General features: G+C 35.8%; 1 protein-coding gene across 3 annotated transcripts in view; it reads right to left on the bottom strand.

Annotated features, from left to right (window-relative positions):
• Positions 1–563: 563 nt before the first annotated feature.
• Positions 564–25,849, bottom strand: part of pacsin2 (protein kinase C and casein kinase substrate in neurons 2) — a 30,443-nt gene continuing 5,157 nt past the window's right edge. For 2 of the 3 annotated variants that reach the window (XM_051107385.1, XM_051107386.1), the window contains exons 2-11: positions 21,031–21,086; positions 20,798–20,954; positions 12,704–12,939; positions 12,070–12,222; positions 9,557–9,732; positions 9,215–9,335; positions 5,611–5,732; positions 1,976–2,137; positions 1,482–1,666; positions 564–1,408 (exon numbers count right to left, since the gene is read on the bottom strand). In XM_051107385.1, coding sequence (XP_050963342.1) covers positions 1,296–1,408; positions 1,482–1,666; positions 1,976–2,137; positions 5,611–5,732; positions 9,215–9,335; positions 9,557–9,732; positions 12,070–12,222; positions 12,704–12,939; positions 20,798–20,954; positions 21,031–21,084 — 1,479 coding nt within the window. In that variant the 5' untranslated portion in view covers positions 21,085–21,086 and the 3' untranslated portion in view covers positions 564–1,295. The remainder of the gene's footprint in view (positions 1,409–1,481; positions 1,667–1,975; positions 2,138–5,610; positions 5,733–9,214; positions 9,336–9,556; positions 9,733–12,069; positions 12,223–12,703; positions 12,940–20,797; positions 20,955–21,030; positions 21,087–25,849) is intronic. The other variant, XM_051107387.1, reaches the window with a different exon arrangement.

Here is a 25,849-nt window from a genome sequence, read left to right as displayed (position 1 = left end):
TTATTAATAGATATTTATACTAGAAAACAACACACAAATCGGCACCAACAAGCCAGTGGTTAGTGTGCCAACATACAACATAGCGCAGTTGTGCTGCCGGCGACCCAAGTTCGATTCCCGTCTCACGATCCTTTGCTAATCTTGCCCTCCTCTCGTCACCCATTTTTTTTCCAACACTACAAAAAAGGCTTTAAAAATTCTTAAACCAGGATGCATTTACTGAACAAGTAAAATGACTTAAGTCTTAAGATAATGTCTTGTTTTTTGGAAAAAAAAAAAAAGTTTTTGCTTGAAACAAGCAAAAATATCTGCCAAAAGGGTAAGAAAAATAATCTTAATTCAAAGGCTAAAGAAGATTATTTTTCTTGCCCCATTGACAGATATTTTGCTTGTCATTTTTCTTGTACATTCATCTTGATTCAAGAATTTTTAGATATTTATACTAGAAAACAAGACTACGGATATGAAGGAAGAAAATTATTTTTGCAGTGAACATCCTTATTCTGACTTGTACTATAAGAATAAGTGACCAAAAATGAAGAAAAAAAGAAGAATTCAAGAAATGGAACTTCAATTCATTTATTGTCAGCCTGACAATATACAAAAGTGAATAAACTCCAACGTGTAACTGAGTTTTGTCATGTGACATCACAAACCGAACGCGCCACCTGAAGTGAACAGCAACATTCAACTCATTCAATCCATTTCAGCGCTACACAAATGTGAAAAAACATAGCAACACACACACACCGAACCGCATTCGTAACTGTAACAATAGCGACGCCCGAGAAAAACAAAGACTCTGGCGTCCAATTCATATTTACACACATCAACATTCATATGCCGTAACATTCTCGTGGTGATCACAGCATCTGTGGAAGAGTTTATGAAGCCACACAAACACACAAACACACGCTCACTCACACAGTAATATATCATCTATATATATATATATGAGGCGCTCTCACAATCCCATTACAGCATGTCATCCAGTGCACGTCCAGTTCCAGCTGACCCTGACCGACCCACATCTTAAAAAAACGATCAAAACAAAGCAGCGCGGTCTCGACGGCCGCAGAGGTCAGAGGTCAGGTGGAGCCGGCTCAACAGGTCAGTGTGGTAAAATCGTGTCCATCCGCATCGATTATGTTCCTAAAAGCAAACAGCATTGGTAAAAATCTCTTTAAAATACGGCTGACCCTGAGCGCACGTCTGTTTGTGGAACGGAACGGTTTCTGATCGACTATAATACATGAAATCAGCTCGAAAATGACTGAGGCGAATGAGACTTCGCATCACTCCAGGTCCTCCACGTAGTTGGCGGGATAGAGGCCGACGGTGCCGTCACTCAGACGTCCTTTACACCAGCCCTGCTCGTCCTCGTTGCCGATCTTCGTCAGCTGATCTCCTGCAGACACACACGTGCGTCACATGACAGCCTCGTCATCAGATTCATCATCATCACTTCCTGTGAGTCATACCTGCTTTGAAGCTGAGCTCGTCCTGCTCCTGTCCCTCATAGTCATACAAGGCGCGGACCGGCACGCACACCTCCGGTGAAGACGGCTCGTCCTCGAACGGATTACCGTTAGCGTTAGCGGACGCGAAGGGGTTCCCTGCTTCCTCATCGGAGCCGTCGGCTGTCATTTTCTCCACGGTACCAGCACTGAGAGGACAGGAAACATATTTAAGTCACACCTGTGACACAAACCTAGGACAGACGGGAGACATGCAGGAGGAGACAGACGCCAGCAGACCCAACATGCATGACATACACATAAATTCAACCACACATGACACATATTTATAAATCGGTCATCATATTGTGTGATCATGTGTCACGTGTGGGTGTGAGCAGTTCACCACAGCCATGCAGAAACTCAAGGACCTGAAAGAAACCAGCAGCAGAAACACAAGCACAGGCCGAGGAGAGCGACAGAGAGAGAGAGAGAGGGGAGGCTGGGAGGTCACCAACGTTTGCGCTATCACTTCCTCTCGTTTGACAGCGACCGGGCTGCTCTTGGGCCGCTCCACTGCCACCGCCACTGCCGCTGGCTCATCTTCATCCTCCTCGACATCATCATCCTCATCAAATGGGTTTAAGCATGCTGCTTCTGAGCTACTGGCCACAGTCACGCTAACAATACAGAGACAGTGTTACATCACACACACGCACCAGACACGACAGCCAATCACACGGCTCTATTCACATCAGACACTGACATCTCAGCCAATCACACGGCTCAACACAGCTTGGCTCAGCCAATCACACAGCTCCATCAGGGCTCTACACTTACTCTTCTTTTTAGGAGCACAGTCAAAATTTCAGGAGAACCTTCTAATCAATAATCAAAAATTAGCCTTCCCATTACAAGGTGATATTTGAATCCTTAAAGTGAATTTTTATCCTTTGTGATGGCATTTTTTTAACTTCATCTTTTATGTAATTTTTAAGTATATTTTTTAAGCTTTTTAAAATTTCTAATTAAAACAACATAAGAACATGTAGAATAAGAATAAGTTTCCAATCCAATGAAATCAGTATTCACAAAATTAATTTGTATTAAAGAGGTGGCACAGAACAACACAAAAGTGGCTTATAGGTGTATTTTCATATGTTTAATGAGGCTCAGAGGTGGCATGAGTGCAATCAGATTCATAAAGGTATGTTGAGTTTAATGTTTTAAACATAACAGTTTGAATATAGAAATATTAAATGATTTAAATAAATAAAAAGGTACTTTAAAAATTAAACTAAAACTGCCAGTAGGTGGCAGCAAGTCAGTGATTTAATTACTGAATCATTCATTCTTTTGATTCATTTGAACGACTGATTTATTTAGGAATAAAACAAGTGACTGTCTTTATGAATGGGTAACTGAATCACTGAATCATTAGATTCGTTTGTTCATAAACGAAACAGCACTGTGTTTGAATGGAAATGTGCAGTGGCTCAGCTGTGACTTGTTTCAAACTTTTTTTGACGACGAAATCGAGCAAAATCAGGCAATCAGAAAATGTAAGTCACTAAATTCTCACTATAAATTACACAAAAATTCTCACAATCATTTTTTTTTTCATATCAGTCGATATCGATCATTTTTACTTGTTTCAAGTTTAAAGGCAGATTTTTGCTACAATGTGAATCTTGTAAAAACCAGACGGTTAAAAGTAGCTTTAAAATATTCTTTATGGTCAGAACATGACAAACACTTCATGTTTTCGTTAAATTCTTCACACTTTTTCCAGTCATTTTTCCTTAACAAAATAAATATCTTAAAAAAAAAAATTCTTAGCTTTGCATGCTTTAATGAGTAACATTTTGTTTCAAATCAAGAAACAGGTTTGTGTTACCTGATAAAATTAATAATAATAATATACATTTTTTTTGTCTCTTAGAAATACACATTTGGTAGTAGCTTGAGTTCGGATGCAGATTTATGTTCATTATCAAAATCAGTAATATCTGTAAAAATTGTAGCAACCTCATTTTTATATGGTGAAATTTAATTATACTGACTGTTTGAGTTTTTTTTTTTTTAATTAACCATTGCTCTGCCATAGTACCATCCATAAATCACAACAACAGGTAAAACCACAAATATAGCACCTTAGTAGCATGGTAAAAATGTAATATGTTTTCTAGATGTCTGTATGAAAAACAGTAGTCTAAATACATTTAGTATAAATGCATAAACACTAAAGCTTAAATCACAAAAAAATACTGCTATTATATTCCATTACTCCTCCTTCAATACATGTAATAGGTCTACATTAATAATATAATAAAGTTCAACACTAATATACCCACATTTGTGACCTGTGCAGTTAGTACTTCTACATTAAATGATGGCGATTTGTAGATTAAAGCTTCTGACTGTATCGTTGCGCACAGTGTTTCTCCTGTTTGTCAGCGCTGTATCATCTGGCTATAAACCGAGTCATTCGCGTTCGTCTCTGAACTCAAGCGCTTCACATTGCCACTGTTTAGTGACCGAGACTCAACGTCAGCAAATGAACGCATCTCCTCTAGTAAGTTCGCACCGTCCCGCCATTTGAACTTTGATCCGAGCGGATAAACAGTCCGAGTGGCGCGCTTTTGTTCCGTCTTTGCAGCATAACCAGAGTTCGATTAATGTTCAATATAATGTTTATCATTTATCGAGGAAATTCATATCGTGCGATAATTATCATTATTGATTTATTACAAAGTTCCATTATAATCTATCAATCTCTTAACTGTGCACTTTATGAAAGGATTGGTGAGATATGTCTGTGATACATTACTCAACTTTGCAAAAACACATAGAAACCTTTAAAGCTCCCCTCAGCCCAAACACAAATATGCTGATGGGGTCAGTCATACTGTTGCTCCTAAATATTGATATATATTTTTTTGCATGCAGTAGTTTTCAGTTGCAAACGCCAGTGAAATGGTTGCACTGTAGAACCCTGTCCATTCACATCAGACATGACACAGCTCACCCAATCACACGCCTCCATTCAAATCAGACATGGACATCTCAGCCAATCACACGGCTCCACTGACATGAGATGTCACACATCACCAGAGTCAGCGCTAACAGACACGGGTGTGGCGCAGCAGACACTTCATCGCTTGAGCGCTAGTGTATGATGCTAAACTGACAGAACCGGTTTCAGATAAGCATATGTCACAGTATGATCACATGATCTTTCTTTTATAAAGGCTAGTTGACTCGGAGCAGGTCACACTCGGCATGTCTGTAGATTCATGTGCACTTGACATAAACACACTGATGAAAACAACTAATCATGCTTTGATGACTCAAAATTATGACAGTCATAAAAATATAGAAAACTATGAGATACTAAGTCATAATCATTTCAATCAAAAGATAAAAAGAGAAATTAAAAGTTGAAATTCTACTGTTAAAAGTCAAAATCATGAGATGCACTCATTACTATGAGAATTGGAATTATGAGTAACTTTCATATTACGACAAAATTACAAGATAAAAAGATGAAATTGAGATAAATCATAATGAGATAAAAAGGCAAACTTGAGATGCGTCAAAATGATGACTAAAAACATGCTTTTAAGACTTAGCATCTCATAATTTCAATTTATTCACATAATAATGACAGTATCTCATGATTTTGACTTTTTACCCTCAGGGTTTCAATTTTATCTCATTTTATAATTCCAACATATAATTCTCATCATTTTGACTGTTTCCTCAAGCATGCGATTTTTATCTCAAAATTATGACAGTATCTCAGTATTTTAGCTGAGTGGCAGAAATGGGCTCCCATACATTTTGTTTATTTTTGGGATGTTTGTGTAACTGAGCCTCAGGAGAACATGAGTGTCTCAGGAACAGGAAATAAAGGTCACATGTCATGTGAGGACAAAATATGCTCTGACGGCCTGATGCTTCATCTGGTGTCTATAATGCTCGATCATGATGATAACGACCGACAATCCTGGATGAAAGTGGTCAGAAAACTTCCTGTTCTGAGTATTTCAAACACAGCGTAACACACCGCAGCGACACGTCTGCATACGAGAGCATCACACTGATTCACACACACACACGAGCGCTGGACGAGCGGTGCGCTTCTGCTCACCTGCTGCTGGTTTTTGAGGTTTGTTCTGTGGTTTGACTGATCCCCGTCAGAGTGATTCCATCGGCGGGTTTCCTCTTGGTTTCTCGTCGACTGAGCGTTCGGTTCAAGTCCATGGACCATTCCTGCAGCACAAACACACACACGGCCCTTCAGCCCTTCCTTTCTAACTAATGCATGAAGCAGCTGTTCTGGTTTCACACACTCAAAGTTGGAGATCAGTCAGTGGTATCAGTAGTCCATTTGACACTTGTGAATTCATACGATGCTTTGTGTGAGGAACACACTCAAATTTAGGATTTTACACACTCTCAAAATCATGACTTATTACCTAGAGCTGGGTATCGAGAAGCGGTTCCATATCTCCAAGAACTGGGTATTCGATAAAACACGAGTATTTCAATTCCACTTAACGATTTAAAAGAGACAGCAGCCTAATAAGTGTGCTGCCTGTCATTAATGTTAATCTAAAAACCAAAAAATTATATATAAATTAAAAAAAAAAAAAAACTATTTTATTACTGACTGTTTTCCTGTCTTTAACAAATTGATGTTTGCAATTTATATTAGTGTAGTTGTTTTTGCTGTTGTATTTTTTGTTAAAACCATAGACAAAAGTTCTTAGGCGTAAATGTTTTGTAGGCTGATGATTTTTGCTCATGTTATTCAACTACAACAGAAAGCTTTTTAAAAGTACAGAATAAAAATGACTCCAATTTTTATTGACTGTTTATTTTATTGCCTGTTTTAAGTTGGAATTGTTAAGAATCAGAATCAATAAAATTGAAACGATACCCAACCATATCATTACCTCATGATTTCACCTTTTTATTTTGACATGTAGCTTTTATATAATTTTGACTCAGTATGTCATAATTTTGTCTTTTTATCTTGTTCTTTTAGCTATCTCACAATTAATTATGACAATTTCTAATGATTTTAACATTTTAAAATTACAATTAACTTTTTTATAATTTTGACTTATAATTATCTTGTTCTTAACTATGAAAGTATCTCATGATTCAACTTTTTACAATTATATTTACCTTTTTATAGTTATGACTTCGTATCTGTATTTGTATTCGATTTCAACTATTTGTGTCATTATTATGGTTTATTATCTAATAATTATGACATTATCACATCATTTCAACTTTTTATAACTAACTTTTTTATAATTATGACTAAATATTTCATAACGTTTTCTCTCATTCTTCTGGCTATTTATCTCATAATTATGAGATTTCAACTGTTTATAATTACAATGAGCTTTTTTATAATTATGACTAAATATTTTATGACTTTTTAATCTTGTTCTTTTAACCATTTACCTCATAATTATTACTTAGTAGCTCAATTATGACAGTATCATGATTTGAACTCATTTTCAATTTTTTTTCTCCTCAAAAATCACGTCTTAGTACCTCATGATTTAAACCTTTTATTATTACATGTAGCTTTGTTACAATTATGACTTAGTACCTCAAACTTTTGGCTAACACTTTAGTAAAGGGACCAATTCTCACTATTAACTAGCTGTTTTTTATCATACCTATTATTAACACATTGGCTGTTTATTAGGGCTCTTCTGCACGATCATATTCTATATCCCCAATCCTGCCCAATACCTCAACTTAATAACTACCTTACTAACTACTAATAAGCAGCCAATTAGGAGTTTCTTGAGGCAAAAGCCGTAGTTAATGGTTTGTTAATAGCAAGAATGGACCTTAAAATAAAGTGTGAGCAAATTTAGTCTTTTAATCTTGTTCTTTTGACTATTTATCTCTTAATTTAATTTTAATTATATTATTTTTATCTGTACTTCACTTGGCTTTTTCTCTCAATTATGACTCTCATGATGAACTCTTTATAATTACTTTTAGCTTCTTATAATTCTAATATTTAATGATTTTGACTTATCTTGTTTTTTTTGACCATTTACCTCATAATTATGGTCAAGCATTTTATAATTATGACAGTATCTCCTGATTTCAACTTTTTATAATTACATTCAGCCTTGTTACAATTATGACTTAGTATCTTAGGATTTTGGCCTTTTATCTCATCCTTTTGGCTATTTATCTCATAACTGTCAACTTTTTAAAATTAAATGTTCCTCTTCTATAATTATGACTTAGTATCTTACCATTTTAGCTATTTATCTGGTTCTTTTAACTATTTATCTCAAAATTATGACTTAGCTTCTTAGGATTATGACAATATCTCATGATTTCAACTTTTTATCATTACACTTAGCTTTATATAATTACAATATTTCATGATTCAAGTTATATTTATGGGGCTTTTTGCCTTTATTTGACAGGACAGTTGAGAACAGACAGGAAAGCATTGGGTGAAGAGACGGGGGTGGGATCGGCAAAGGACCTCGGGATGGGAATCGAACTCGGGTCGCCGGCAGCACAACCGCGCTATATGTCGGCACACCATATACTGAAATCACACATAGCTTGTTTAAAAATTATTACTTAGTATCTCACAATTTTGGCTTTACATCTCATTCTTATCTCAAAATTATCTTGTGATTTCAACTTTTTATAATTGTAATACACTTGTAATTTATATTTTATAGAGATATAACAATATCAAAATCTCACGATACGATAATATCACGATATGAAGTCCATAATACAATATTTATTGCGATAGTTTTAAAAAAGGCAAATAAAGACTTGGAAAAAATTAAACTTTTGTACATTTTAAAGCTACATTCTTCTATCTAATGCACTTTCAGAGTTCAAAATTAAGAGCTCCAACCCATGTTCTTAACTCAGAAAACTGCAAGTCAGAAAAAACTTGACTTGTACCTGAACTTTCAAGGGGACTCAACCCTCTTTTTATTCATGATATACTGTCTCAGTCTAAATTACATTCACACTGGTGTTTTAGGAAGCTAAACAAATGAGTATATAATAATAACAACATTGACAGTAATAGCCATATATTGCAAAACAATTGCAAATGAATATTTCATAGGTAAATATATATTTTTTTTTAAACTTTTCCCAACAGTAGGGAAATTACAGTACCACATTTTCTTAATTTCTAAACTTGAAAGAGATATTTTGAATTTGGACCGGAATAACGTTACCCATTTAAACCACTAGCTGTCAGCAATTCATACTGCACTTTTAACCTTTATTTTGACAGAAACTGCGGTAGAGCTTTTATTTTGAAGGAAAACTAATAAAACTAATATTTCATATTTTGACTTTTTACCCTGTTCTTTCTACTATTTCTCATAATTATGGCTTATCTCATAATTATTATAATATCTAAATTCTTATAATAACTTTTTTTTCATAATGTCAACGGCCAATCCTTCCCTCCACCAGAGGGAAATGTTAAATCTTGTGTGCTTGTGTTAGACCAATGCCATGTGAGGTTAAACATTATCCTGGCACATTGAAAGAATGTCTTAAATTTCAGTCTGTTCCTCACAGGAAGCATCATATGACTTTAGAAGTCACTGACGATGAGTCATATGAGCTGTTGTTTTGACAGTGTTATGGTGCTATGGTGTTATTTTTGGTGTTTGTCAGCCCTGCTCACTCTCCCCGCTCCTTTTTTCACCTCTGTTTCGTACCTCAAACTGGGGCCAGTTCATGGCCATGCCGGGCCCGTGGTTAGAGCGGAACCACTTGAGGTCTTCCTGTGCGTCGGCTGCCTGGATGGTGTCTTCCAGTGTGTGATACACGGTCGCGTACCTGCAGGAGAGAGACGTTTAACACGCCATCATTTGTGAGAACAACAACTATCAAACTGGAGGGTTTGCATGAGAAGAGTGACTCATCGCAGTGCTTTGCATGCAGGTCTCTCTATGCAAATGATGACAAACCGCCCTTCAGCCTCAACCCAGCTCCTGTCCCGCACACACACGCAGGTATAGATATGTAGATGACATGAGGACGGGTGTCAGGGCGCTCACTTGTGATTGGAGGAGAGGTCGAGGTGCTGCTTGACGCCCAGCAGCAGCTCTTTGAAGAAGCGCAGCCTCTTGTCCTCGAACTGCTGCCACTGCTCGAACACCTGCTCCATGTTCTCCATGTACTGAGGAGTCACCTTATCCAGCTCCTCCAGAGACTTCTTATAGCGCTCCTTCGTCTGAAACAACACACAGACGCAAATCACAAATGACACTACAAATCCATTGTCTCACTGCAGCTGCACATGTGGATTAGCTTGAACAACCTGAAATAAACGCTTTTTTAATGCCATCAAAGCCTAAAAACAATATATGAGAGAGTTCATTGATTTTGTTGTTAATTTGACATGTTATTGTGTGAGTTTGCCTAATATTTGTGTGAGTACTGTGTGTAATTATTATATATATAGAAATACACACAAATTAATGTATATATTTAAGAGAAATATGTTATGTACAAAATATTTGTATTTATATATAATATAAATTATCTAAAAATTATAATACATATACTTGTAAATATTTCTTAAATATATACATGAATATGTTTGTATTTATATATACATAATTACACACTATAGACACATATATTAGGCAAACTCAAACTTTTATTTTCTATGCAATTAATTGCGATTAAAGTTTTTTTGCAAAAACAGCTGTTTTTTTTTTTTCCCAAAAATCATGGTTTTATTTATTATGTTTTTATTTATAGTTAGCTGTATTTTTACTGTGCTTAATTGTGTGTATGTATATATATATATACACTTTTTTTTTTTTAAATATATATATATATATATATATATATATATATATAAAAATATATATAAAAAAATACAGGTAAGTAAAATAAAAACATGATAACAATAAAAAAACATGATTTTGAATTTAAAAATTATTAAAAATTAAAATATAAATATATATGTGTGTGTGTGTGTTTTATTTTATTTTTTTATTACACGCAGTATGCAGTACACATAAATATTATATATATATTTTTTATTTATGTGTACTGCATACTGCGTGTAATAAAAAAAAAAAAAAAATTATATATATATGTAATTTGAAATGTTACTAAAATATATAAAAAACTACATTTGATGATGCTGTTTCAACATAAAAATAACATTTATAAGACTGTTAAGGCGAGACACTGCAGGTGAATAGGGTACAAAAAAAACCTAATACTTATCACCTTATTCACCGAGTTGATTGATTACATTGATAATCGCAAACATTTTTTGTATTACAACTTTTCTAAAATGTTAAGTTTAAATATGCAAATGAGACAGTATTTGGTGAAATATGCACTAATTTGCATGAATTTCTAGTACAAAAATCTAAACACTGGATGAAGTCTGTTTCAAAATTCTTGTTTAATTTTTTTGACGTATTAGAGTCAAAAGTTTTTACAGAGGGAATTTTGAGTATCTCATTTTTGTCACTCCATAAAACTTAGAATAGACAGAAAATATATTTTTACAGTTTTTTGGGGGAATGAAATGTTGCATTTAAACAAGCAAATTATATGTGAACTCCCTTTGTAAAAACCTTTAAGATATAGACAGGAATAAAAATGCAAAGTTTGGTGTGTGTACGTGCTACTGAATTGGAGATTTATGGCTCAGTGTAGGAGAAAAAAGAAATAAAAATATGTATTGTAACTGAAATCTATTGACACAATGAGATAAAGTGCTATAAAAGAAACAATTAACAGTGTCTTTTGGATGTTTTTTTGTCCATTAGTCTAAAAAGAACACTTTATGAAAAACCAAAAAGCCCAAAATCTCAAACTTGACAGGTGCATGAAAAAACTCCCCTTAAAGTCAGATTTACTTACAGTTGTGAAATACATTATTGAGATGTTTAAAAAATGTGAAAATGCGATTTTAGTGTAAAAACAACATTCATGAGACAGTTTCTGACTGATTTTGCCGCTGGTTTTAAATATCACTGAAATCATTTAATATTTCTGATGTAGTTAATGTCAGATTTTGTTGCTAATTTATACACTGAAATGTGAAATATACATTGTTTGTAGTTTTACAAGACAATTTATGACTTATGATTTTATTGTTATGGAATTATGGAAATATATGCCTTTTTAACACTATTTGAGCCCAACAACATATATGAGAGAGTTGTTCAATTTTGCTACCAATCTCAAATATTGAAACACACTGTTTTTATGCTATTTGATATATGATATTATATTACATAAGAGTTTTCAGGGATTTAAGACCTTTCACAGCTCTGCTTTGTCTGCAAACATGAGATAATACAAGGCTTATATGATGAAACACAGGATGCCTCTTGTTATTTTAAAATAAGGTTTTGAGGTTCTGTGTGTCAACTAACTCTTTCATAATTTCCTTTTCATTGAAACGACTGCAAAAACTCATTTACAAACGTCTCATTTCAAGCGAAGCAGTCAGCCAAACAACAGAGAGCTCATTTACATACACACATCTTAAGGGAACATGAGAGAGCGGCGGTTTGTGGTTGAGGAAACCACTGACCTTCTGAACTTCCTGCTGGCACTTCTCTACCTTCTCTTGCAGCTTCTTCTGGGCCTCCGGGTTGTTGTTCTCCAGCTTGCTTGAATTCTCTCGGGTGGTGGCTGTTTTCTCCTCCTTACAGGCCGTGTGGTAGGCCTTCTTCATCGCATCCACCTGCCGTCGTCATAATAGTGAGCCAAACATACTACAACAACATGCATTCATACTGCACCAGAGTGGGGTTGTGGGTAATATCAGTCGGAAAGAGCGTGCATGCATGGGTGGACACCTCGCAGATGTTTTTGGGCCACGCCAATCTACCACACATGACAGAGCAGATAAAATAATGGAAACTTACCCTACATTTTTGATGATTATTATTTACGGTCTTAATTATTTGCATATACACTTGATCCAAAAAGACTCAAATCATTTGAGAAATCAGAAGTAGATTTTTAGATATATTTTTAGATATGCATGTTCTATATAACTAACTGAGTGCTTTGTGGGTAACGTACTCAACAGTCTCATGTGCAAATAAGCTGAACACACCCATATTTAATGAAGGCTTTTGTTAACTCTACCACACGTCCTGAAGCTTCCGGACAGCTTTAATCCCGTGTTTGCTGACTGTGTGGAGTTGTGGTGTTTGTACCTCCTTGAGTTTCTTGGCCCAGGGTTTCTGTGCCTTGCGAAAGCCATCGTCCGCTTCTTTGGTCTCCTTGAAGCCGCCAATCATCTGTTTGTGGTAGGCGTCCTTCTGCCAGTTCTTGACTTTCTCCAGGTCTTCTCCCATTAGTGCAGCCTTCACCTCCATGTGCAGGTCGCTCACTTTCTCAGCCTCGGTCATCAGAGCGCACCACGCTCGCTCCACCGTCCCGTACTGAGGACCTAGAGGAGACAACACAGACAAGACCGTTATTCAGATGATCAGGTCAGCTGTTTGCTCCTAATGAACTGATTTAGGAGTCAAGAACATCTCTGGTTCACAAGCACTTTTTAAAAACAACACCGACAGATGTTAGTTTCCTAGGAGTACCACAGGGTTCGGTCTTCGGCCCTCTGATATTCTCATTGTGTGTGGTCTTACAGGCTCATACCCTGATTTAAAAACTCCCTGTGGACGACCTAACCTCAAAAAGTCCAAAAAGATGCGTCTTCAGGTGTTTTTTAAAAGAATTGACAGAACCCATAGTTCTCAGTGCTAATGGAAGAGAGTTCCAAAGCCTTGGTGCCACAGAACAAAAAGCATGATCACCTTTAGTCTTAAGACGTGTTCTAGGGACAGTTAAAAGGTCCAGGTCAGACGACATTAAAAACCGACCCGGTGAATGTTTATGTAAAAGATCCTGAATATAGAGAGGTGCCTGACCATGCGAGGCTCTATAAGTGATGACTAAAATTTTAAACTGCACTCTGAATTCAACTGGAAGCCAATGAAGGTCCTTGAGTACAGGTCTTATATGAGACCACTTACTGGTACCAGTCAAAAGCCTTGCAGCTGCATTCTGTACAACTTGTAGTCGCTCCAAAGACGACTTATTCAAACAAGTATACAGAACATTGCAATAGTCCAATCGTGACGAGATGAAGGCATGAACAAGCATCTCCATCTCTTTTCTTGAGACCACCGATCTAATCTGAGCAATGTTCCTAAGATGGAAAAAACATGAGCGAACTACAGACTTTACATGACTGTTAAAACATATGGCTCTATCCAAAATGACACCTAGATTTCTTATTTCGCTATGATCTGGAGTAGCTGAAACCCCCAAAACCTGCTTAATCTTAGGTGTAATATTGTCAGGAGCAAAGATCATCATTTCAGTTTTATCCTTACTGAGTTGCAAAAAATTGTTTGCCATCTCATGTTCTCCCTCAACTTCGAAGTTGCCCTATATCGCTGTTTTACCTTCTTTGTTAAGGGTGTTTGATTTTCTTTGCATGTTCACTTTGTTTCACTTCTGCAGTGACGTAGGATGATTTTGAAATGATTTTTGAAGTTGAGGGAGAAAATACGATTAAAGTTTTTCTACATACACTAACTGTCTTGAGTCAGAATACACAGAGTTCAGGGAGAGAAAGACAAGACGAGTGTTTGAGATTAAAAGTATTTAAATTGTAATATTTTATTGAAAATATCTGATTGTTTCGCTAGATAAGACCCTTCTTCCTCAGCTGGGATCGTTTACAACCACATTTGTGATTGTTTGAAGCTGCATTTAAACTGCATTTTGGAATATCAGTCCTTTATAAAAAGTTTTCCTCAAAAAAAACAATTTCTTTACAACTGAAGAAAGAAAGACATGAACATCTTGGATGACAAGGGGGTGAGCACATTATCTGTGAATCGTTGTTTTGGAAGTGGACGTCTCCTTTAATAAGAGTGTTTGGTGAACCTGAAGGACTCATAACACACCACTACTATCCTGCAGGGCCACTGTCCTGAGTTTAGCTCCAATCTTAATGAAACACACCTGAAGCAGCTTATCAAGGTCTTTAGACACACTAGAAACTTTCAAACGGGTGTGTTCGAGCTGGTTGGAAATAAAGCACACAGTATGTTGGCCTTCCAAGAGTAGGATTGTATGGAAGCCTGTTTCTGCCACAAAATTAAAAAAAAAAACTGGCAATTGTGAGTTATTAAGTCAGAATTGTGAGATACAAACTCACAATTCTGTGAACATATCAGTCTTTTTTTTTTTTTTTTTTTTCTCGCCTCAGAACTGGACTTTATAACTTGCAATTGCGAGTTTGTATCTCATAAGTGTGTTATTCACTCTCTGGAAGCTTGTACAAATGAAGCATTGGACTTTCATTACTGATAAAACTATCTATGGGCTAGCGGTGTGCGACAAAAAAATATTTTCTCGACATTTTTTGGGATTTTATTGATAACACGATTAGATGATATTTTGCTGAGTGAGATATCAGCACAATAACAATCTTGTGGAGAGCTGACTCCTAAAGTCTTTAATATTCTTCATATTCTGTGTGGTCAGTTCCCAGCAGTGATAGAAATTCATCTTCTCCTAAAAGTTTAAATTGCTTTAAGTTACATTTTATGGCCATTTATACTTTTATAAACAAGCAATAAGCTCCGTGGAGCTGTGGTTTACTGTGAATTTATAACAGCTAAGGGGCACTGTTCAGCACAACGTGAAGTGCAGCTAAAACCCCCTTGTTGTATATTCATTGTAAACCACAGCTTTATGGGGCTTATTGCCGTTATAAAACAGTTATTCCATGGTTTCACAACAAAACAGAGCAAATAAAGTGTAATGATATTAATAAAAACATTTTTCTTCCAAACAAAGTAGTTGCTCAGAAACAGAAAGTTGTGGTTGCAACAAAGTTGTTGCTGAGCAACAAACAGATGTAAACAAAGATGTGTGTTTGTAGAGTCATTTGTAAGCTGTTGTAGCTTTGAACGCAGCTCAGTCAATCAGAATCAAGGACTGAAACTATCCATTTTATTAAGGTAAATTTACGTATAGGCAATTTTTTTTCTAAAAGTGTGCATTATCTTTTGAGTCAAATTCATACATTTAACCAGTCAGTTATAATAATAAGACATTTAGGCTGTCACCAAACAAATGAAATCAATATCAACAAGAAGTTGCATATGAAGAGCATTTAGATGCATTTATACACTGTTTAATGCAGCTTAGAAGAACACTGAAGGCTTTAACCTGCAGTTACAAATGCATAAATAATGTTTTGATATTTTAAATATTTAAATTTTGATATTTTTGATATTTGTATGGTTTGTTAGGATAGGACAATATTTGGCTGTGATTTAGCTATTTGAAAATCTGAAGTCTGAGGGTGCAAAAAAAAGAAAAAGAAAATCTAAATATTAAGAAAATCACCTTTAAAGTTGTCCAAATGAAGTTCTCAGCAATGCATATTACTAATTACTAATAATAACGGTACATATACACATATATATATATATACACACACACATATATATATATACATATATACACTACCGTTCAAAAGTTTGGGGTCAGTAAGACTTGTAATAGTCTTTAAAGAAGTCTCTTATGCTCATCAAGGCTGCATTTATTTGATTAAAAATATAGAAAAAAAAAAACAATAATACTGCAAAATGTTTTTACAATATAAAATAATGTTTTTTATTTTAACATACTCTAAAATAGAATTTATTCCTGTGATGAAAAGCTGAATTTTTATCAGCTGTTACTCCAGTCTTAAGTGTCACATCATCCTTTAGAAATCATTCTAATATGCTGATTTATTATTAGAATGATCAGTGTTGGATAATATCAACAGTTGTGCTGCCAAATATTTTTTGGAACCTGTAATTTTTTTTTTTCAGGATTCTTTCATGAATAAGTTTAAAAAGTACAGTGTTTATTCAAAATATAAATATTTTATAACAATGTAAATTATTTATTATTAACTTTTAATAAACTTTTAATTATTAACTTAATACATCCCTGGTGAATAAAAGTATTAATTTCTTAAAAAAAAAAAAAAAGAAACAATAAAAATGTACTGACCCCAAACTTTTGAACGGTAGTGTATATATATGTACAGACAAATCAATGTTTTTATTACCACTAGGTGTGAAAGAAAGACCGTCAGACTGGAAACACCTCTGTGTATCGTGGCTATGTTTAAATACGGACTTTAGCTAAACAAAGATACGAAGCTAAAACAAGAAGCTGCAAGATAACTGTGTGTGCACTATGAAGAATCAACACAGCATCTTGCACTACGGTGAAGGACTGATAAAGTGAACCGAAGGGTCTTATTTCTTACACAAACCTACTGATCTGCTACTTAAGCTTTTTATTATTATTCATCTTAGCCTGATTTCTGAACGCTTCTCCTCCTAGAGCTTTCAAGCTAGAAGCACCAAACTCAGCCCAGACCTTCAGACTGATCTGACCGAGTGTGCTGTCTCTTTTCTAACTGATCCGACTTATAGTTTTCATAAAATTAAAGATTAAAAATCATAAAAATCCCATAGACTTACATTGACGGAATGTTCAAATGAGCAACACTATTCAAACTCCAACTGACAAAATTCAAATCTAAACTCCCAGAATCCCTTGAGACTCAATCAAGCTTCCCTTCTATGTACTATTTCTAATCAATTCAAACTTCCATTCTAATATTTCTAATCTATTTATCTGTCTAGACAAGACTAGCAACTAGAATCATGCTAGTAACTCGCTAATCATGCAAAAAATGTTAACAACATGTTAATAACTTGCTAATCATGCTACAACATGCTATTAATATGTTAATCATGCTAGTAACTTGTTTAGCATGCTTGAAACATGTTAACAACATGCTAATATCTTGCTAATCATGCTAACAACTTGCTAATCATACTAGAATCATGCTAGAAACATGCTAACAACCTGCTTATTATGCTAGAAACAGACTAATGATGCTAAAACCATGCTAGTAACTTTGTGACAGTCGTCAATGTTTTTGTTTATTTTTTTCCTATTTAGTTTTGGGGGGGCGCTGTTGTGTGTATTTGGGGGAAAACAGGAAGTTATTTAAGGAAGTTTGGTAAGGATGCGCGCTCTCTCTCGCTTCCTCTCGCTCGCTCTCTCTTCCCATTGTCGAAACGCGCGCGTTGCGCTGCGCTGCCGTGAGTATGTCGGAAACATGATTCAGTTGCTTGGTTGCTGAACCCGCTTAAGTTTTACAATTTGTCACGGTGCACAAGTTGGTGGTTAGTTAGTTTTGTCTTTATGCGGGTCATGTAAAGCGTGTTTGAAGAGAGGATCGTTCTATTAGGGAGCAGCATGTGAGCGATCTTTTTGCTGAACTTGAAAAGTGCGTGGTTAATGCACCAATATAGCGTGTTACAAGCGGCAATTGTTTATTTATTTATTTTTTGAGCGCTCCAGTTAAAGATTTTGTTTGTTTGTTGTTTTTTTGATGCAATGTAAATATTAGGATTTCTCTATTGTGTGTTCTTCCGGCCCAGTAGTCCAACGGGTGAAATGTACCTGTTCTAATGTACATATGTTGAAGTCTACTATAAAGTGCATATGTTGAAGTATATCGTGCATATATTGAAGTCTACTATGATGTGCATATATTGAAGACTACTATAATGTGCATATGTTGAAGCCTACTATAAAGTGCATATGTTGAAGCCTACTATGTGCATATGTTGAAGTATATCGTGCATATATTGAAGTCTACTATGATGTGCATATATTGAAGCCTACTATAAAGTGCATATGTTGAAGCCTACTATAAAGTGCATATGTTGAAGCCTACTATAATGTGCAAATGTTAAAGACTGATATAAGTGCATGTGATGAAGTCAACTATAAGGTGCTTGTGTAGAGACTTTTCGTAATATGAATGGACTGAATGGACTAAAATCTTATTTCTCTTTGGAGTTTTGTGGATTGGTCTATGTGGATCCTGAAATAGTTCACCCGTTGTTGTTTTGTGTAGGGTATTAAAAGGTAATGTTCCTGGGCCTGGAAGTTCTGTTTTTTGTTAGTTGTTTTGGAATGTTACTTGGAATGGAGTTAATTAGAATGAGCTTCAAATCATTGTCTGGTTGTTCTTGATTAAATTAGCAAATTTATCTGCATTGTGACATTGTAAAATGATTTAATTATTATGGTGGTTTTTTACCCCTGGCGCCCGAACCCTATATTGCAACGCCAAATTCCGTTACAACTTGCTAATCATGCTAGAACCATGCTAGTAACATGCTAGAAACGTTAGCAACATGTTAATAACTTTCTAATCATGCTAGCAACATGCTATTAACATGTTAATCATGGTAAAACCATGCTAGTAACTTGCTTATCATGCTTGAAACATGTTAACAATATGCTAATACCTTGCTAATCATGCTAGAAACATGTTAAATTGTTAATCATACTAGAAACATGCTAGAAACATGCTAATAACTTGCTAATCATGCTAGAAACATGTTAAATTGTTAATCATACTAAAAAACATGCTAGAAACATGTTAACAAATTGCTAATTATGTTAGAAACATGCTATCAACCTGCTTATTATGCTAGAAACATGCTAGCAACATGCAAATCATGCTAAAACCATGCTAGCAACTTGTTAATCGTGCTAGAATCATGCTAGTAACATGCTAATCATGCTAACATTACCAACATGTTAATAACTTGCTAATCATGCTGGAATCATGCTAGTAACATGCTTGAAACATGTTAGCGACATGCTAATACCTTGCTAATCATGCTAACAACATGACAGTAACATGTTAATCATGCTAGAAACATGCTAGCAACTTGCTACTCATACTAGAATCATGCTAGAAACATGCTAACAACTTGCTAATTATGTTAGAAACATGCTAACAACTTGCTAATCATGCTAGAAACATGCTAACAACTTGCTAATTATGTTAGAAACATGCTACCAACCCGCTAATCATGCTAGAAACGTGCTAACAACTTGCTAATCATGCTAAAAACATGCTACCAACCTGCTAATCATGCTAGAAACGTGCTAACAACTTGCTAATCATGCTAAAAACATGCTACCAACACGCTAATCATGCTAGAAACATGCTAACAACTTGCTAATTATGTTAGAAACATGCTACCAACCTGCTAATCATGCTAGAAAAATGCTAACAACTTGCTAATCATGCTAAAAACATGCTACCAACATGTTAATCATGCTAGAAACATGCTAACAACTTGCTAATTATGTTAGAAACATGCTACCAACCTGCTAATCATGCTAGAAACGTGCTAACAACATGCTAATCATGCTAGAAACATGCTACCAACATGCTAATCATGCTAGAAACATACTAACAACTTGCTAATTATGTTAGAAACATGCTACCAACCTGCTAATCATGCTAGAAACGTGCTAACAACTTGCTAATCATGCTAAAAACATGCTACCAACATGCTAATCATGCTAGAAACATGCTAACAACTTGCTAATTATGTTAGAAACATGCTACCAACCTGCTAATCATGCCAGAAACATGCTAACAACTTGCTAATCATGCTAAAAACATGCTACCAACATGCTAATCATGCTAGAAACATCTATCTGAAACTGTATTCCCCTTAAAACATTTAAACTTTGAACTACTTTAAACTTCAGACTATTTCAGACTGAAAACCGTCAAACTTAAAACTTTTTTCTTAAAACAACTTAAATTATCTCCGACTTTCTCAAGCCAACTTAAAATGTCTTGACAAACTTTATCTAGTTTGATTTGTTCCTCGATTTATGTGACTCTTTATAGACTCGAAGCACAGCATCAGATGATTCATCTCAAATGAACGATTCAGTCTATAAAATGATTCACTCTGTATGTTCAAAACTAAAGAATCTGGATGAGATGAAGGAACATAATCTAGTCATGTTTTATAGAAAGAATAACTGAAAAACTGAAGTGAGTTTGTGAAGCCTGTCATGACTCGTTTCACATTCACAGTCCTGTCAGTGGTAGTTTGATCAGCTTTTAAACACACAGATCTCATATTACAATAAGAGTCATGTAAGTGTGATCATTGTTCCCTCTCTCTGGCTTTCACTTCCTCACTACGGTTTCCTCAGATGATCCGCAATCCCGTCCGCAGCCCTTCATAGTATGCTTAGAGGAAGTGAGGTCACATTCTAACCACTGTGACCTAAAGATAGAGACGTTAGCACAGCTCCAGACCCTGAGCTTCCCTCAGACGCAGCTGTGTGAAGTGTTTTGCGGGTGAATCAGGTTTACGCACCTTTCTCCACCAGCTGTCTCCAGCGTTTGGCCCACTCGGTGAGCTGCGCGGCGTAGCCCTTCTCTATGCGCGCACGCTCGTGCAGACAATTCATCAGGTCATTACACAGTCTGTTCCCGTCGTCCACACGCTTCACTGCACGCTTGTAGTTGCCCACCTGACGGATGGAGACACGGGAGCGTTACAAACACACGACGACAGCAGAGAAACACACGCAGACGAGCCATACGTACCTCCCAGAAGCTGTCGCTGGAGACGTCCACCAGAGAGTCGTTTAAGTCTGACATGGCTGAAACAACAAGAGGATGTTCATAAATAAAAGTCATTGTATGCAGGTTTCCACAATAATACTGGGCAGCACAAGTGTTTTCAACAGTGATAATGATCAGAAATATTTCTTGAGCAGCAAATCAGCATGTTAGAATAACTGAAGACTGGAGTCTTGATGCTGAAAATACAGATTTGATCACAGAAATAAATTGCAATTTAACATAGATTCACACACAAAACAGCTTTTTTTGTAATAATATTTCAGTATTTTTACTGTGTTTTTAATCGAATAATCGCTAAATTAAAAATCTCACTGAACCCAAAAAGTAGTGTATACATACAGGATGAAGAAATCCTAATTTCTTAAAAAGGCCCTATTTGGTTATTTCCAGAAATACCTGGGATCTCAATACTGCTCAAAGAGTAAAATATTAAATTCTACCAAAGCATTTGCATTTCGGATACTTTTTTTTAGTTGACTGTTTTATCTGCTTGGCATGTGACAGGTGTCTTTAAACATTCTGCTCATACATTTATAATCAAACTGGCCATTCATGTGTTGATGAATCTGTATAACTGTGTTAGAAAAACAAAATAATTGACTGTCAGTCACATCTAAAGAAAATCACAAGCTATTTAACATATCTAGTTTTAAATTGGATTCAACTGGAGTCAATTAGTGAGTCATTAGATTAATCTGTGAATCACACTGCTAATTCACCAAAATAGTCTGCATTCACTGCTTGTGAATCACTACAGCGATCATCTGAACATCTAATTAAGTACAGTCAAGTACACAAAACAGTGTAGATGCTGTAAAATGAAATTCCAGGACTTCTAAGGTCTTTGCAGGCACTATTTTTTGTGCCACCTAGGAAATAAATGTATTACCTTTTTTTGTTAACCTTGCAACACATCGCTTACTCCCTAAAAATAATTGTAGTATTTGTAGTAAAACTATGGTTATACAAAAAACATGGTTACTACACTTTTACAGTAGTAAAACCAGAGTTAATTTTCAAGGGATTTGCATTTGTACTTTCTTTTTGTACTTTCTTTTTCTTAGTTTTTTAAATAACTGTACTGCCTAAATGGTTTGACATTTTCTGCTGTATAATAATACAAATCAGAAAAGAGATTTTCAAACCCGAAATCCTGATCTAAAACAAATGATGTGTGAACCATCATTTTGAATCATTCAATTCGCAAAGTGATTCACAAACCAAAATCATATGATTCGCGAAGTTCCAATCTAAATTAAATGATTCACAAAGTTCCGAACTAAATCGTATGATTTGCGAATCCGCACTGAAGTCCTAATCTAAATCAAATGATTCACAAAGTTCCGATCTGTCAAATGATTCGCAAAGCTCCAAACTAAATCAAATGATTTGCGAAGTTCCGATCAAAATCAAATTATTCTTGAAGTTCTGACCTAAATCAAATGATTCGCAAAAGTTCCGAACCAAATCAAATGATTTGCAAAGTTCCGATCTAAGGCAAATGATTCGCAAAATTCTGATCGAAGTCAAATGATCCGCGAAGTTCCGATCTAAATCAAATGATTTGAAAGGTTCCGATCTAAATCAAACGATTCGCGAACACACTCCAAAATCCCAATCTAAATCAAACGATCTGCAATTTGCGAAGTTTTGATCTAAATCACATGATTTGCAAACTTCCTCCGAAGTCCCAATCTAAACCAAATGATTCGCGATTCACGATTTGAAGTCCCCATCTGCATCAAATGATTCACAATCTGACTGAAGCACTTTGAAACAGTGAACTTATTTTGTGATGCAATGGTGTAACCGATTCAGAATTTCTAAAAGCTCCATTTCACCAATCACCATAAATGAAGTAAAAATTCATTTAATTAAAAAATGAATGTCTTTTTTAATGTGATCTGGTTTTTCCTAGTGAATCACGTGAAATGATTGATCAAAGTCACGAGTTTGAATTAATCGGAGTTGTTCCAGTGTGAACGACTGAATTGATTCGGATCCTCTGTTCCTCTTTTTGCATCTTCAGCCATGTTAACATGACAATGTCAGTACTAATTCTGGCTTAGCTCACTAGTTTTACAACATTAACTAAAATAAGCGAAAAGCATCATGTTTTTCGAATTTGAATTTGAATTTGCGTGAAAAGATGTGCTTGTTGAAAAAAAACTGAACACTTATTTCATAGACACATTATTTTAAAAATTCAAATATTTTTCAAGTACCTCTTCAGGAATATTGCTATTTTCAAGGGTTTTCCAGACCTTAAATTTCAAAAAGTTAAATTCAAGCACTTTAAGCAACTTGATTATTGGAAACATCTCAACTACAGTCCACTAAAGTAAACAGTATCAGTGTTTTACAGACGTTCAGGAGCTGAGAACCAGTTCTAGATGTTCAACCCAAGTCACGTGAAGCCCGGAGTGTGATAAAGCACTGAAACTGCACCGAAACTCCATCCAGGACGGAGAAAGGCTGAAAACATGAAGAGAAACGCTGCAGGGTTTCAGTTCAGCAGAACATGAGTGCTGTACATGTGACACTCTTTCCAGGGAAGTGATGGAAATTCCTGCCATTCTTCCCGCAGCGTTCCTGAGCCGCCGTAAGCCGCTTTATATCTCACACACACATACACACACACACAGAGTCGAGAGCAAACTCATAGTTTCCATGATTGAATAACTCCAGCAATATTACATAATCAGATTTCGCAGTGCGAAAGAGGAACGGGGAAACTTCTCGATCACAGCGCTCTTAAAGGGACAGACGTGCGAGGAGCTCGACCGGCTCCGTCCCAAATCACCTGAAGGATGTGTACTGAATGCGCTGTGAATGCATTCTCTTATCTGAACAATAAATAGTGACTGTTCTTTATCATGGTAATTATGATGATGGTGGTTTATGATAATCTGTGCTTGTCTGCACATGTTCCCTGCAAATGCTGGACTGACACAGGCTCTTATCAGCGCAGAAGTGACGACACCGCACAAATATGAGCAGCACAAGCACCACATACGCCTAACAGTGTCTGCTGATACACACCGCTCCTTTAAGAGCGTCACAGGCCTTAAAACTGTGAACCACTCATAATGTTTGACTAAGTCACTGCTGGATTTACCACTTTGGCTGGAGTTGCTGTTTTTTTTTATCGTTCTGCTCTTTATTCTGTATTTATAGTGAGTAATAAAACACTGCAGCGATGACTTATTTTGGAAGTCATAGTCGGAAATGAGCTGGCATTTTAGCACTTCCGCTTCCATCGTCCTGAAGTCAGTGGGGTTTTGGTTCAGTGTGTCGAGTGCAAGCTCAAGATATTTGTGTGTTTAACTCTACGACATAAAATCACTAAGCCGTGTGATTGTATTAAAGCTTTCACTTGTCCTGAAAAGGCGACTAATTGGGACTCCAGAGTCTGTTGGGACATTAAACAGTAAACTCATCAACTACTGCACTTTTGCTGATTATATTCAGGCTTTGATTTTATAAAAGCTGTGCTCATTTGTGAATGAAGCGTGTGTGCATTTGCTTGTCGCAGAGCTTGTTTTCTACTATAATCCAATGGAAAACTCCTACTGGGATGTGAACTTGTGGGTCAGTATCGTGCAGGCAGATACTCCAAGTAGCACAGCTGTATTCATGGCTAATATCAGCTGATGTGTGTGTTTGGAAGTGGTATGAGCGAGAAACTGCTGGTCAGTCAATCATGGCTGCAGCTTCATTGTGTTTGACTGAACAGAGCAAGAACAACAGTCACGCATGCTTTACCATCCAACAACAACAACAACACACTGATGCAGTCACACCGCTGAACCGCACACACACACACACACAAACTCCTGCCATCATCATGTTGCTCCACAACACTGCTTTAAAACACTCAAGAGTCCTATCAAATTACTGCTACTTTCATTGAAATATTAAAAAATTTCTAACTACTTAAAGTCTGAAACACATCAATTTAAAGGGGTCATCGGATGCTAAGTTCACTTTTTCATGTTGTTTGAACATTAATGTGTGTTGGCAGTGTATGTACAAATCTACCCTGTAATGATAAAAATCCATGCAGCGGTTTTTAATTAATCTGTAAAAATAATATCCCCTTTTTCAAATCGAGCCGTTCTCAGATGCCTGTCAGAGGCTGCTCCCGTGATAGTTGATTGACATGAGTGTCTTACCTCAGACCCGCCTTAAATCAGCTGTAACAGTCAGACTACAGTAAACAGGCTTGTCACTCCACAGACAGAAGAGAGGGGCGGGGCGAGCAGAGGTCATTAACATTTAAAGCAACCTCAACCAGAATGAGATGAATTTTGCAGAGCTGATTTTGACAAGCTAAAAAGGGTGTTGTTTTACACAACCATTGAGAATTTTTAACCAAAGTATATTATAGACTTTTCATTAAGACCCTAAAGAATCACATCAACTTGTGGAAAATGGGCATCTGATGACCCCTTTAACACCAATATATTAAAAGTTTTCAGGACCCAGTGAAATGTAATTTTTCCCCAAACTTCTGGATTCTAAACTTTCTATTCACCAAAGAAAACTAAAAAAAAAGAAAAAAAAAAAAAAGAAAAAAATCTACTCAGCTGTTTTCAACTTAATAATAATAATAATAAATGTTTTTTTGAGCAGTAAACCAGAATATTAGAATGATTTCTGAAGGATCATGTGACTGAAGTGATGATGATAAAAATTCAGATTTGATCACAGAAATAAATTACATTTTAAAATATATTCAAATAAAAACTATTTATTTTAAATAGTAAAAAATATTATT

The sequence above is a fragment of the Labeo rohita genome, chromosome 4, assembly GCF_022985175.1.
Source record: "Labeo rohita strain BAU-BD-2019 chromosome 4, IGBB_LRoh.1.0, whole genome shotgun sequence".
NCBI lineage: Eukaryota > Metazoa > Chordata > Actinopteri > Cypriniformes > Cyprinidae > Labeo > Labeo rohita.
Note: the sequence above shows the minus strand (reverse complement) of the source record. Positions and strands in the feature narration are given on the sequence as shown.